Raw genomic sequence first — 13778 nt, forward strand, 5'->3', positions numbered from 1 at the left:
GGCATCGTGAGGGAGTTTGTTCCACCATTGGGGAGCCAGAGCAGCGAACAGTTTTGACTGGGCTGAGCGGGAACTGTACTTCCTCAATGGTAGGGAGGCGAGCAGGCCAGAGGTGGATGAACGCAGTGCCCTTATTTGGGTGTAGGGCCTGATCAGAGCCTGGAGGTACTGAGGTGCCGTTCCCCTCACAGCTCCGTAGGCAAGCACCATGGTCTTGTAGCGGATGCGAGCTTCAACTGGAAGCCAGTGGAGAGAGCGGAGGAGCGGGGTGACGTGAGAGAACTTGGGAAGGTTGAACACTAGACGGGCTGCGGCGTTCTGGATGAGTTGTAGGGGTTTAATGGCACAGGCAGGGAGCCCAGCCAACAGCGAGTTGCAGTAATCCAGACGGGAGATGACAAGTGGTGTTCTGGTCGTTCTGGTCAGACTCCGAAAAAGGGCACATCGCGCACCACTTCCCAGTATTCTTCTTGCCAATGTCCAGTCTCTCGACAACAAGGTTGATGAAATCCGAGCAAGAGTGGCATTCCAGAGGGACATCAGAGACTGCAACGTTCTCTGCTTTACGGAGACATGGCTTACTGGGAAAACGCTATCCAGGGCGGTACAGCCAACGGGTTTCTCCACGCATCGCGCCGACAGAAACAAACATCTATCTGGTAAGAAGAGTGGAGGGGGCGTATGCCTCATGACTAACGGGACATGGTGTGATGAAGGAAACATACAGGAACTCAAATCCTTCTGTTCACCTGATTTAGAATTCCTCACAATCAAATGTAGACCGCATTATCTTCCAAGAGAATTCTCTTCGATTATAATCACAGCCGTATATATCCCCCCCAAGCAGACACATCGATGGCTCTGAACGAACTTTATTTAACTCTTTGCAAACTGGAAAACATTTATCCGGAGGCTGCATTCATTGTAGCTGTGGATTTTAACAAAGCCAATCTGAAAACAAGACTCCCTAAATTTTATCAGCATATCGATTGCGCAACCAGGGGTGGTAAAACCTTGGATCATTGTTACTCTAACTTCCGCGACGCATATAAGGCCCTGCCTCGCCCCCCTTTCGGAAAAGCTGACCACGACTCCATTTTGCTGATCCCTGCCTACAGACAGAAATTAAAACAAGAGGCTCCCACGCTGAGGTCTGTCCAACGCTGGTCAGACCAAGCTGACTCTACACTCCAAGACTGCTTCCAGCACGTGGACTGGGACATGTTTCGTATTGCGTCAGATGGGAATATTGACGAATACGCTGATTCGGTGTGCGAGTTCATTAGAACGTGCGTCGAAGATGTCGTTCCCATAGCAACGATAAAAACATTCCCTAACCAGAAACCGTGGATTGATGGCAGCATTCGCGTGAAACTGAAAGCGCGAACCACTGCTTTTAATCAGGGCAAGGTGTCTGGCAACATGACTGAATACAAACAGTGCAGCTATTCCCTCCGTAAGGCTATTAAACAAGCTAAGCGTCAGTACAGAGACAAAGTGGAATCTCAATTCAATGGCTCAGACACAAGAGGCATGTGGCAGGGTCTACAGTCAATCACGGACTACAAGATGAAATCCAGCCCAGTCACGGACCAGGATGTCTTGCTCCCAGGCAGACTAAATAACTTTTTGCCCGCTTTGAGGACAATACAGTGCCACTGACACGGCCTGCAACGGAAACATGCAGTCTCTCCTTCACTGCAGCCGAGGTGAGTAAGACATTTAAACGTGTTAACCCTCGCAAGGCTGCAGGCCCAGACGGCATCCCCAGCCGCGCCCTCCGAGCATGCGCAGACCAGCTGGCCGGTGTGTTTACGGACATATTCAATCAATCCCTATACCAGTCTGCTGTTCCCACATGCTTCAAGAGGGCCACCATTGTTCCTGTTCCCAAGAAAGCTAAGGTAACTGAGCTAAACGACTACCGCCCGTAGCACTCACTTCCGTCATCATGAAGTGCTTTGAGAGACTAGTCAAGGACCATATCACCTCCACCCTACCTGACACCCTAGACCCACTCCAATTTGCTTACCGCCCAAATAGGTCCACAGACGATGCAATCTCAACCACACTGCACACTGCCCTAACCCACCTGGACAAGAGGAATACCTATGTGAGAATGCTGTTCATCGACTACAGCTCGGCATTCAACACCATAGTACCCTCCAAGCTCGTCATCAAGCTCGAGACCCTGGGTCTCGACCCCGCCCTGTGCAACTGGGTACTGGACTTCCTGACGGGCCGCCCCCAGGTGGTGAGGGTAGGCAACAACATCTCCTCCCCGCTGATCCTCAACACGGGGCCCCACAAGGGTGCGTTCTGAGCCCTCTCCTGTACTCCCTGTTCACCCACGACTGCGTGGCCACGCACGCCTCCAACTCAATCATCAAGTTTGCGGACGACACAACAGTGGTAGGCTTGATTACCAACAACGACGAGACGGCCTACAGGGAGGAGGTGAGGGCCCTTGGAGTGTGGTGTCAGGAAAATAACCTCACACTCAACGTCAACAAAACTAAGGAGATGATTGTGGACTTCAGGAAACAGCAGAGGGAACACCCCTATCCACATCGATGGAACAGTAGTGGAGAGGGTAGCTAGTTTTAAGTTCCTCGGCATACACATCACAGACAAACTGAATTGGTCCACTCACACTGACAGCGTCGTGAAGAAGGCGCAGCAGCGCCTATTCAACCTCAGGAGGCTGAAGAAATTCGGCTTGTCACCAAAAGCACTCACAAACTTCTACAGATGCACAATCGAGAGCATCCTGGCGGGCTGTATCACCGCCTGGTACGGCAACTGCTCCGCCCTCAACCGTAAGGCTCTCCAGAGGGTAGTGAGGACTGCTCAACGCATCACCGGGGGCAAACTACCTGCCCTCCAGGACACCTACACCACCCGTTGTTACAGGAAGGCCATAAAGATCATCAAGGACATCAACCACCCGAACCACTGCCTGTTCACCCCGCTATCATCCAGAAGGCGAGGTCAGTACAGGTGCATCAAAGCTGGGACCGAGAGACTGAAAAACAGCTTCTATCTCAAGGCCATCAGACTGTTAAATAGCCACCACTAACATTGAGTGGCTGCTGCCAACACACTGTCATTGACACTGACCCAACTCCAGCCATTTTAATAATGGGAAATGATGTAAATATATCACTAGCCACTTTAAACAATGCTACCTTATATAATGTTACTTACCCTACATTATTCATCTCATATGCATATGTATATACTGTACTCTACAACATCGACTGCATCCTTATGTAACACATGTATCACTAGCCACTTTAACTATGCCACTTTGTTTACTTTGTCTACACACTCATCTCATATGTATATACTGTACTCGATACCATCTACTGTATGCTGCTCTGTACCATCACTCATTCATATATCCTTATGTACATGTTCCTTATCCCCTTACACTGTGTATAAGACAGTAGTTTTGGAATTGTTAGTTAGATTACTTGTTGGTTATCACTGCATTGTCGGAACTAGAAGCACAAGCATTTCGCTACACTCGCATTAACATCTGCTAACCATGTGTATGTGACAAATAAAATTTGATTTGATTTGATTTGAAGTGCCTGGATTAGGACCTGCGCCGCTTCCTGTGTGAGGCAGGGTCGTATTCTGCGGATGTTATAGAGCATGAACCTACAGGAACGGGCCACCGCCTCGATGTTAGTTGAGAACGACAGGGTGTTGTCCAGGATCACGCCAAGGTTCTTAGCGCTCTGGGAGGAGGACACAATGGAGTTGTCAACCGTGATGGCGAGATCATGGAACGGGCAATCCTTCCCCGGGAGGAAGAGCAGCTCCGTCTTGCCGAAGTTCAGCTTGAGGTGGTGATCCGTCATCCACACTGATATGTCTGCCAGACATGCAGAGATGCGATTCGCCACCTGGTCATCAGAAGGGGGAAAGGAGAAGATTAATTGTGTGTCGTCTGCATAGCAATGATAGGAGAGACCATGTGAGGTTATGACAGAGCCAAGTGACTTGGTGTATAGCGAGAATAGGAGAGGGCCTAGAACAGAGCCCTGGGGGACACCAGTGGTGAGAGCGCGTGGTGAGGAGACAGATTCTCGCCACGCCACCTGGTAGGAGCGACCTGTCAGGTAGGACATATTAGGCCCAGCCTTTGGAACTTTGGTTTTCCTAGATATGGATACCATATTGTGATCACTACATCCAATGGATTTGGATACTGCTTTAAAGCAAATATCTGCAGCATTAGTAAAGATGTGATCAATACATGTTGATGATTTAATTCCTGTGCTGTTTGTAACAACCCTGGTAGGTTGACTGACAACCTGAACCAGTTTGTAGGCGCTGGTCACAGTTTGAAGCTTTTTCTTGAGTGGGCATCTTGATGATAGCAAGTCAATATTTACATCCCCCAGAAAATATACTTCTCTGTTGATATCACATACGTTATCAAGCATTTCACACATATTATCCAGATACTGACTGTTAGCACTTGGTGGTCTATAGCAGCTTCCCACCAGAATGGGCTTCAGGGGGGGGGGGCAGATGAACCTGTAGCCATATTACTTCTACAGTATTTGACATTAGATCGTCTCTAAGCTTTACAGGAATGTGGTTCTGAGTATAGACCGCAACACCGCCCCTGTTGGCATTTCTGTATTTTCGGTATATGTTATAACCATGTATTGCTACCACTATCATCAAAGGTATTATCTAAGTGAGTTTCAGAGAGAGTCAGAATATGAATGCCATCTGTTACAAGCAAGTTATTGACTTCATGGACCTTGTTTCTAAGGCTGTTAATATTGGCTATTTTTAGCACTTTTCTGGATTGCTTGATTGTTTTGAATGCTTTACTGGGAAACTTATCAGTTGTAGACTTACTCATGTTATTTATATTGGAGCTGATAGCTCTGGGTGAGCTGCACACAGTGGTCTTCCTACTAGGGCACACCACCTCAGTGCTAACAGTATAACTCTGGCTCATAGGCACATGATTACTGCATACAATAGCTGTAGGATAAACAGAAGTATTCGGTGCAATTAAGGGTACATAAATGAAGTTACTTACATTGTGTTTACCAATGCCTCTAGGATCGTGTACATTTGATGCAGCATTATGACGACTCGTTGTCACAATGGTAGGGATTAACTGAGCTGGTCTTGGATCAATTGATGACATTGATTGGCCAGGTGGTTTTCAGGTCTAGTTATTGGTTGAGAGACGAGGACAGAAAGTAGAACAGTGGTGGGTGTATTTTGCACCTTCTAGTGTTGTGAAAGCGGGCACCAACACTGACAGAATATATCAATAACTCTAGGCAAAACCTTGCTATTTCCCTATTTCTCAACAACAGTTTGAATAGATGTGCACAATGGTGCCTTTTCATAAAGTCTCTATTTCCCTCCGAAAAGCTCATCCTACTTGTTGGAAATATCTACAGTATATTCTTTAAAAGGGATTTCTCTCACTGTCATATTCATTCACAGAGATGGACTAATCTGGGTTTGGTGGATTCCAGGAGAACGGTACCTGCCCGAATGCATAGTCCCAAATGTAGAGTTTGGTAGAGGATGAAAAATGGTCTGGGGCAGTTTCTTATGGTTCGGGCTAGGACCCTTAATTCCAATGAAGGGAAATCTTAACGATACCACATACAATGACATTCCAGACGATTCTGTGCTTCTAACTTTGTGGCAACATTTTGGGGAAGGCCCTTTCCTGTTTCAGCATGACAATGGCCCTGTGCACAAAGCCAGGTCCATACAAAAATGGTTTGTCGAGGTTGGTGTGGAAGAACTTGACTGGCCTGCACACAGCCCTGACCTCAACCCCATTGAACACCTTTGGGATGAATTGGAATGCCGACTGTGAACCAGGCCTAATCGCGCAACATCAGTGCCCGACCTCACTAATGCTTTTGTGGCTGAATGGAAGCAAGTCCCCTTCAGTAATGGTCCGACATCTAGTGAAATGCATTCCCTGAAGAGTGGAGACTTATAGCAGAAAAGGGGGGACCAATGCTATAATAATGCCCATAATTTTGGAATGAGATGCTCAACGAACGGTTGTCCACAAACTTCTGTTCATGTAGTGCATCTTACTGGCTCTCTCTGACCACTTCCCTGTTACTGTGCTTTGTATTGAAGCCTGCTGGATCACTCATCAAAGGCTATTGCTTAGCAATGCACCGCGGAAGTTACATTTCATGGGGACTGACGTTACATGCAGGACTGCGCCCCCGTTGGGGCTGGTTGACTCGGAGTGACTGATCCATTGCATATTCATCATCATCACTTGCTTCCGTTTATATCAGATCAGAACCTTCTTGAGAAGGTGTCGGTGTAACGACATGCATATTACAGCTCTTTAGATTTGCTGTTTGAAAGCAATTGGGAAGCCCGTATCGGTCGCCCAAATGGAGAGAGCCCTGTCGCTTTGATCATGCAGGGCCGCTGCGTGAGAGGCTTTCAGAACATGATGGGCTGCTGCGTGTGTGTGTGTGTGTGTGTGTGTGGATGGCTCTTATTGCTGTCAAGTGGCCTGTGTGTGTGTGCGTCACACTGGTGTGTGTGTGTCCTGAAAGTGATGAAAGCCCTCTGTGTGACTAAATGATGAGCACCCTGCAACCTCGTTACCTCCTCCTCCAACTAACAGCTAATGAGAGGGTACATTAGTTAGTGATGGAGAATGAACATCATGATTCAATCCTGATTATATGTATGGTAGCATCCACATTAACCATTTATGCTCGTAGGAATTGGATGCATTCAGGATCATGATAAGAATATTCATGGTAAACTTGGGATAATACAAACAAAGGACAAGGGTTTGAGTGAGAGGTCTAACTGGTGTCACCAAGTGTCCACACACCTCTCCAAAGTGTGCACCGTTACTACCTCATTTTAATGACTGAAAAGAAGAGTCTTCAACTATGAGGTGCTAATTTGAGCTCTCATAACTGTGCTGTTGAGGAACTATAGCAAGCAGACTTGTAGTTTTCATTGGAACATACAATTACTGTTGTTTACGCATTCCAAAAATGGTCCATTATAAATCGCAATCTGCTCAAGTGGGAATCGTTTGAAAGTGTGTTCTATTGCCAACATGGCTAGCTAAGTTACAAAATACGATATTACAGTGTTAGGCTTTCACAAGGCAATTCAGAGAAGCAGATCATAATTTTGGTGCGCATAAAATAGTCACAAGTGCATTCCGATGAGTGTTCCCTGCAAAAAGAAATCACAATATGACAAACATACAGTGCCTTGCAAAAGTATTCATGGCATTTTTCCTATTTTGTTGCATTACAATCTGTAATTTAAATAGATTTTTATTTTGGATTTCATGTAATAGACATACACAAAATAGTCCAAATTGGTGAAGTGAAATGGGGAAAAAAACTTGTTTCAAATAATTATAAAAAAATAAATAAATGGAAAAATGGTGTGTGCATATGTATTCACCCCCTTTGCTATGAAGTCACATAATTAGATAAAGTCCACCTGCGTGCAATCTAAGTGTCACATGATCTGTCACATGATCTCAGTATATATACACCTGTTCTGAAAGGCCCCAGAGTCTGCAACACCACTAAGCAAGCGGCACCATGAAGACCAAGGAGCTCTCCAAACAAGTCAGGAACAAAGTTGTGGAGAAGTAAAGATCAGGGTTGGTTATAAAATAACTATCAGAAACTTTGAACATCCCACGAAGCACCATTAAATTCATTATTTAAAAAAAATTGAAAGAATATGGCACCACAATAAACCTGCCAAGAGAGGGCCGACCACCAAAACTCACTGACCAGGCAAGGATGGCATTAATCAGAGGCACAAAGACACCAAAGATAACCCTGAAGGAGCTGCAAAGCTCCACAGCAGAGATTGGAGTATCTGTCCATTGGACCACTAAACTGTACACTCCACAGAGCTGGGCTTTACGTGTGGCCAGAAAAGCCATTGCTCAAAGAAAAAAATAAGCAAGCACGTTTGGTGTTCGCCAAAAGACATGTGGGAGACTCCCGAAACATATGGAAGAAGGTACTCTGGTCAGATGAGACACAAATGTAGTTTTTAGTCATCAAGGAAAACGCTATGTCTGGTGCAAACCCAACACCTCTCATCACCCCGAGAAAACCATCCACAAGCTTCCCACAATAAGTTGGGTGAATTTTGGCCCATTCATCCTGACAGAGCTGGTGAAACTGAGTCAGGTTTGTAGGCCTCCTTGCTTGCACATGCTTTTTCAGTTCTACCCACAAATGTTCTATAGGATTGAGGTCAGGGCTTTGTGATGGCCACTCCAAAACCTTGACTTTGTTGTCCTTAAGCCATTTTGCCACAACTTCGGAAGTATGCTTGGGGTCATTGTCCATTTGGAAGACCCATTTGCGACCAAGCTTTAACTTCCTGGCTGATTGTTTCTTCAATATAACCACATCATTTCCCCTCATAAGGCCATCTATTTTGTCAACTGCACCAGTCCCTCCTACCCCCGTGCTTCATGGTTGGGATGATGTTCTTCGGCTTGCAAGCCTCCCCCTTTGTCCTCCAAAAATAACGATGGTCATTATGGCCAAACAGTTCTATTTTTGTTTCATCAGACCAGAGGACATTTCTCCAAAAAGTACCATCTTTGTCCCCATGTGCAGTTGCAAACTGTAGTCTAGCTTTTTATGGTGGATTTGTAGCAGTGGCTTCTTCCTTGTTGAGTGGTCTTTCAGGTAATGTTGTTATAGGACTCGTTTTACTGTGGATATAGATACTTTTGTACCTGTTTCCTCCAGCATCTTCACAAGGTAATTTACTGTTGTTCTGGGATTGATTGATATGCACCTTTCGCACCAAAGTACGTTCATCTCTAGGGACAGAACACGTCTCCTTCCTGAGCGGTATGACAGCTGCATGGTCTCATGGTGTTTATACCTGCGTACTATTGTTTGTACAGATGAACATGGTACCTTCAGGCATTTGGAAATTGTCCAAGGATGACCCGGACTTGTGGAGGTCTACACATTTTTTTTCTCCTGAGGTCTTGGCTGATTTCTTTTGATTTTCCCGTGATGTCATGCAAGGAGGCACTAAGTTTGAAAGTGGGCCTTGAAATACATCCACCGGTACTCCTCCAATTGACTCAAATTATGTCAATTCGCTTATCAGCAGCTTCTAAAGCCATGACATAATTCAGGAAGTTTCAAAGCTGTTTAAAGGCACAGTCAACTTAGTGTATGTGAACTTCTGACCCACTGGAAATGTGATATAGTGAATTATAAGTGAAATAATCTTTCTGTAAACAATTGTTGGAAAAATGACTTGTGTCATGCACAAAGTAGATGTCTTAACTGACGTGCCAAAACTATAGTTTGTTAACAAGAAATTTGTGGAGTGGTTGAAAATCTTAATGACTCCAACCTGTAAGTGTATGTAAACTTCCGACTTCAACTTGACATAAATATGTTCATTTCTAAATGGTGAAACAGAAATGAAAATGCCCTCAAATAAAAGGTGCATTTTGTATCCTTTTTTAAATTTACTTCGACACATGCGTCCTCCACACATGACTGCTTAGACCTCTGCGCCACTCGGGAGGCTCCACTCATATGTTTTTTTTTTTTAAATCTCAAATCCAAACTGCTGGAGTATTGCGCCAAATTACAAGTTTTAGGTTCATTGTCTAAATAAATACGTAGGGGAGTGTATATTTAAAGATTGCTTTTGCAGAAATTATGCCAAGTTTGGATTTATAAAGGAAATTAAATGCAATTAGCCTTTAATCCAGGGAGATTTGTGGAGGATTGGGACTGCAGCTTTTTCCATGTGACCATGATCGCTGAGTCAAAAGGCCTAGTTAGTTGGCACCGTCCTTGTACCTAACTCTCCAAGACACTTACATAACAATTAAAGATGCCTTTTTGGAACAGTTCCACACGCAAATAGCCATTTGAAGCTATGACTTTGCTTTTTAATGTTATTGGATGGTCCAACCACCTTTTAATGTATATAGACAGCATATGGGCAATGGGCATGTCATTAACTTTTAACATTGCCATGGGTTTTGCCTTTTGGGTTGTGTCATTTCAGAATGTCTACTGTACTTAGAGCCTTTGAGAGTGGTGTTCTGACTGCCCGTGGGTGTTATTCATAGGTCAATGACCAGTCAAAAGTTTGGACACATCTACTCATTCCAGGGTTTTTCTTTATTTGACTATTTTCTACATTGCATAATAATAGTGACGACATCAAAACTATGAAATAACACATGGAATCATGTAGTAACCAAAATAGTGTTAAACAAATCAACATATATTTTATATTTGAGTTTCTTCAAAGTAGCCACCCTTTGCCTTGTTGAAAGCTTTGCACACTCTTGGCATTCTCTCAACCAGCTTCAGGACGTAGTCACCTGGAATGCATTTCAATTAACAGGTGTACCCTTGTTAAAAGTTCATTTGTGGAATTTCTTTCCTTCTTGTTGTGTTTTAGCCAATCAATTGTGTTGTGACAAGGTAGGGGTGGTATACAGAAGATATCCCTATTTGGTAAAATACCGAGTCCATATTATGGCGAGCCCAGAAGATAAACGGCACCCTTGAACTTTGCGACCTTTTGCCACATTTCAGGATTCAAACATAAAGATATAAAACTGTATTTTTTTGTGAAGAATCAACAACAAGTGGGACACAATCATGAAGTGGAACGACATTTATTGGATATTTCAAACTTTTTTTAACAAATCAAAAACTGAAAAATTGGGCGTGCAAAATATTCAGAGTCATTCATACATTTGGATTAGGCTAAAGATGGTTGTCTTTAGCGGGATTACAATGGATTTGCAAGGGAAAATGTTAAATACTGTTGTTTTCCTTTAAAAACAAATGTTGCCTCTTATTTCTATCTGATCCTCAGTGCTCATTACTCCATATCTTGGTTCTTAGACAAGATGATGGATAGAGGCCTCCCAGTCTTGGACAGAATCTTACACGAGTGATAGAAGGCTTGCTTGATTCCCTTCAGGCGATATTCAGATCTTTGGTAGCCTATTTAGCATCTAAATGATAAGGCAGCCAAGAGTATTTTGGATTGGTGTGTACTAACAGATGTTTTCATTTTTAACATCTTGAAATCTCATTCAGTGTTTAATGACATTCCAGGCCTAACTAAAATGTCCAAGGAAGATGAGAAGGGATTCAGAACAAGGACAAGCCTACAACTTTTAATGTCTTACAATATATATATATATATTTTTTAACAGTTCCCTGAAGTGTATGCATCAAAGTCTACAATACACTTTCTCTGACGAGTGACACAATGGCTATTCTTAATGCTTTTTAATTCCCGTCACTCAAGCTGTGTGAGTTTTCTGTGGTCCTTTTCACCCTGACTGGGGACCCCCACCGAACCATCACTCTGGAGAAAAGCTTGAGGGATCTAGGGATTTCTGCCATGGCGGATAAAATTAGGGCACTGTTAACTAAAGCCCGCTGACAAAATCACTTTCCAAGTGCCTCCTTAAGCCTCTCTGAAAACCACTTGACGAGAGATTTACTTTCGAACCACATGGTGGCTAGTTGGACAGACTTACTACCAGCTGTTCTGTTCTGGTTGGTGTCCTGAATTCGCCCCAGGACCTATCGCAGGGAGGAACTAGGCAGCATATGTAGCTACTATACATGAGAACTAAAGTATGAGAATACTGTCAGAGGAATAGGGTTGTCGGATGTCTTAGGTTCTCTATACAGGCAAATCGTTTGACTCAATAACTTGGTGATGATGAACTGTTGATGTTTGAAAAGTGCGTTGTTGTTGTAATCTCTCTTTCCTTTCGCAGGTCAATCCAGAGCCAACATGATCCCGCTGAAGCACCCACGGAATATCAAGGCTTCGGATGACACCCTGGCCGACTTGGACGAGGAGGCCTCCAAAGCCACTCCACCCCCGCTGCCCAAGAAGTCGGTAGCCCGCCCCAGTACAGAGACGTCCAGCCTGGGAAAGGAGCTCCCTCTGAGGCCCAAGCGTGAGGCGAAACCCGGGGGTACCAACCTGAGCGTAGCCAACCCCCTGTACGACCTGGACTCCACCTGGGAGACGGGCAGCCACAGCTCCTCGCTCAGCTCCGAGGCCCGCGCTCATGACCAGGAGAGTGGGGACTCCCTGGAGAGACCTGAGGTGGTCGTCAACAAGGGCCGAGGGGCCAACACCCTGTCGTGCCTGGCCTCGGCCCCCAGCGCCACCACGGGGAGGGAGCGGCGGGGCTGCCACAGTGCAGAGTCCCTGGCGGGTAAGGCCCGGACCACGGCCAGGGTGGGCAGCAAACCCCAGAGGCAGGCCCTCTACAATGGCATGGACAGCTGGGAGGAGGTGGTGGGTCGCATCCGGGGGCTGCACACGGACACGTTGAGGAAGCTGGCGGGGAAGTGCGAGGACCGCTTTATGGCCGGGCAGAAGGACCACCTGCGCTTTGGCACGGACAGCTGGTCGCACTTCAGGCTGACCACAGGGAAGCCCTGCTGCGAAGCCGGAGACTCTGTGTACTACACTGCCTCCTATGCCAAGGATCCGTTGGTCAACTACGCCATCAAGGTATGACCAAAATGTTTCAAAAAGGAGGCCTTTGCACTCTAAGTAGTAGTAATAAAATAATTTCATATTCCTGAGTGATTTATTTTGAGATCAAAATAAATATTGTGAGATCTCTTTGAGCTTCAAGAGTGCAGCTTTATTTAAGTTAAATAGTTTTTAATAAATAAATATATATATTTTTAATCTTCACTTATTCATGAAACTCTTCTAAATAATCTAGTTTAAGCCTGTTGGGCACTGAGTCCCGCGTGTCTCTGTTTGCCATGGCTTGGAAGTTGTTGTGAGGCCAGTTGGACGTACTGCCAAATTCTCTAAAATGACGTTGGAGACAGCTTATGGTAGAGAAATTAACATTCAATTCTCTGGCAACAACTCAGGTGGACATTCCTGGACAGTCTGCATGCCAATTGCACTCTCCCTCAACATTTGAGACATCTGTGGCATTGTGTTGTGTGACAAAACTTCACATTTTAAAGTGGCCTTTTGTTGTCCCCAGCACAAGGTGCCCCTGTGTAATGATCATGCTGTTTAATCAGCGTCTTGATATGCCACCCCTGTCAGGTGGATGGATTATCTTGGCAAATGAGAAATGTTCACACACAGGGATGTAAACGCATTTGTGCACAAAATTTGAGACAAATAATTTTTTGAGAAATGAGAAATAAATTTTTGTGCGTATGGAAAAATTTGGAGATCTTTTAATTCATCTCATGAAACATGGGACCAACACTTTACAACCAGTAGGGCAGTGTTTCCCAAACTCGGTCCTCAGGATCCCAAGTGGTGCACGTTTAGTGTTTTTTTTCCCCCCTAACACTACACAACTGATTCAAATGATCTCAGCTTGATGATTAGTCAATTATTTGAATCAGCTGTGTAGTGTTAGGGCAGTAACCCAAATGAAACCCCAAATTCTTTCTAAAATGGCTACATTAGCGTGTTTGTGTGTGGGCAGCCTGCCGGATGGGACCTGAATATAAGCATGGAGCTAGGGATACAGTGCCTTCAGAAAGTATTCACACTTTTCCCACATTTTGTAATGTTACAGCCTGAATGCAAAATAGATTCAAAGTTGAAATATCTTGAATCAATAAGTATTTAACCCCTTTGTTATGGCAAGCCTAAATAAGTTCAGGAATAAACATTTGCTTAACAAGTCACATAATTACGTTTGCGTGGACTCTGTGTGCAATAAC

The 13778-nt window shown here is 44.8% G+C and overlaps 1 protein-coding gene across 3 annotated transcripts in view; it reads left to right on the top strand.

The window, feature by feature from the left end:
* peak1 (pseudopodium-enriched atypical kinase 1) overlaps window positions 1-13778 on the top strand; it is a 247211-nt gene that overhangs the window by 215265 nt on the left and 18168 nt on the right. For all 3 annotated transcript variants that reach the window (XM_046357731.1, XM_046357736.1, XM_046357742.1), the window contains one exon: window positions 11831-12582. In XM_046357731.1, coding sequence (XP_046213687.1) covers window positions 11831-12582 — 752 coding nt within the window. The remainder of the gene's footprint in view (window positions 1-11830; window positions 12583-13778) is intronic.

The sequence above is a fragment of the Oncorhynchus gorbuscha genome, linkage group LG01 (assembly GCF_021184085.1).
Source record: "Oncorhynchus gorbuscha isolate QuinsamMale2020 ecotype Even-year linkage group LG01, OgorEven_v1.0, whole genome shotgun sequence".
Lineage (NCBI taxonomy): Eukaryota > Metazoa > Chordata > Actinopteri > Salmoniformes > Salmonidae > Oncorhynchus > Oncorhynchus gorbuscha.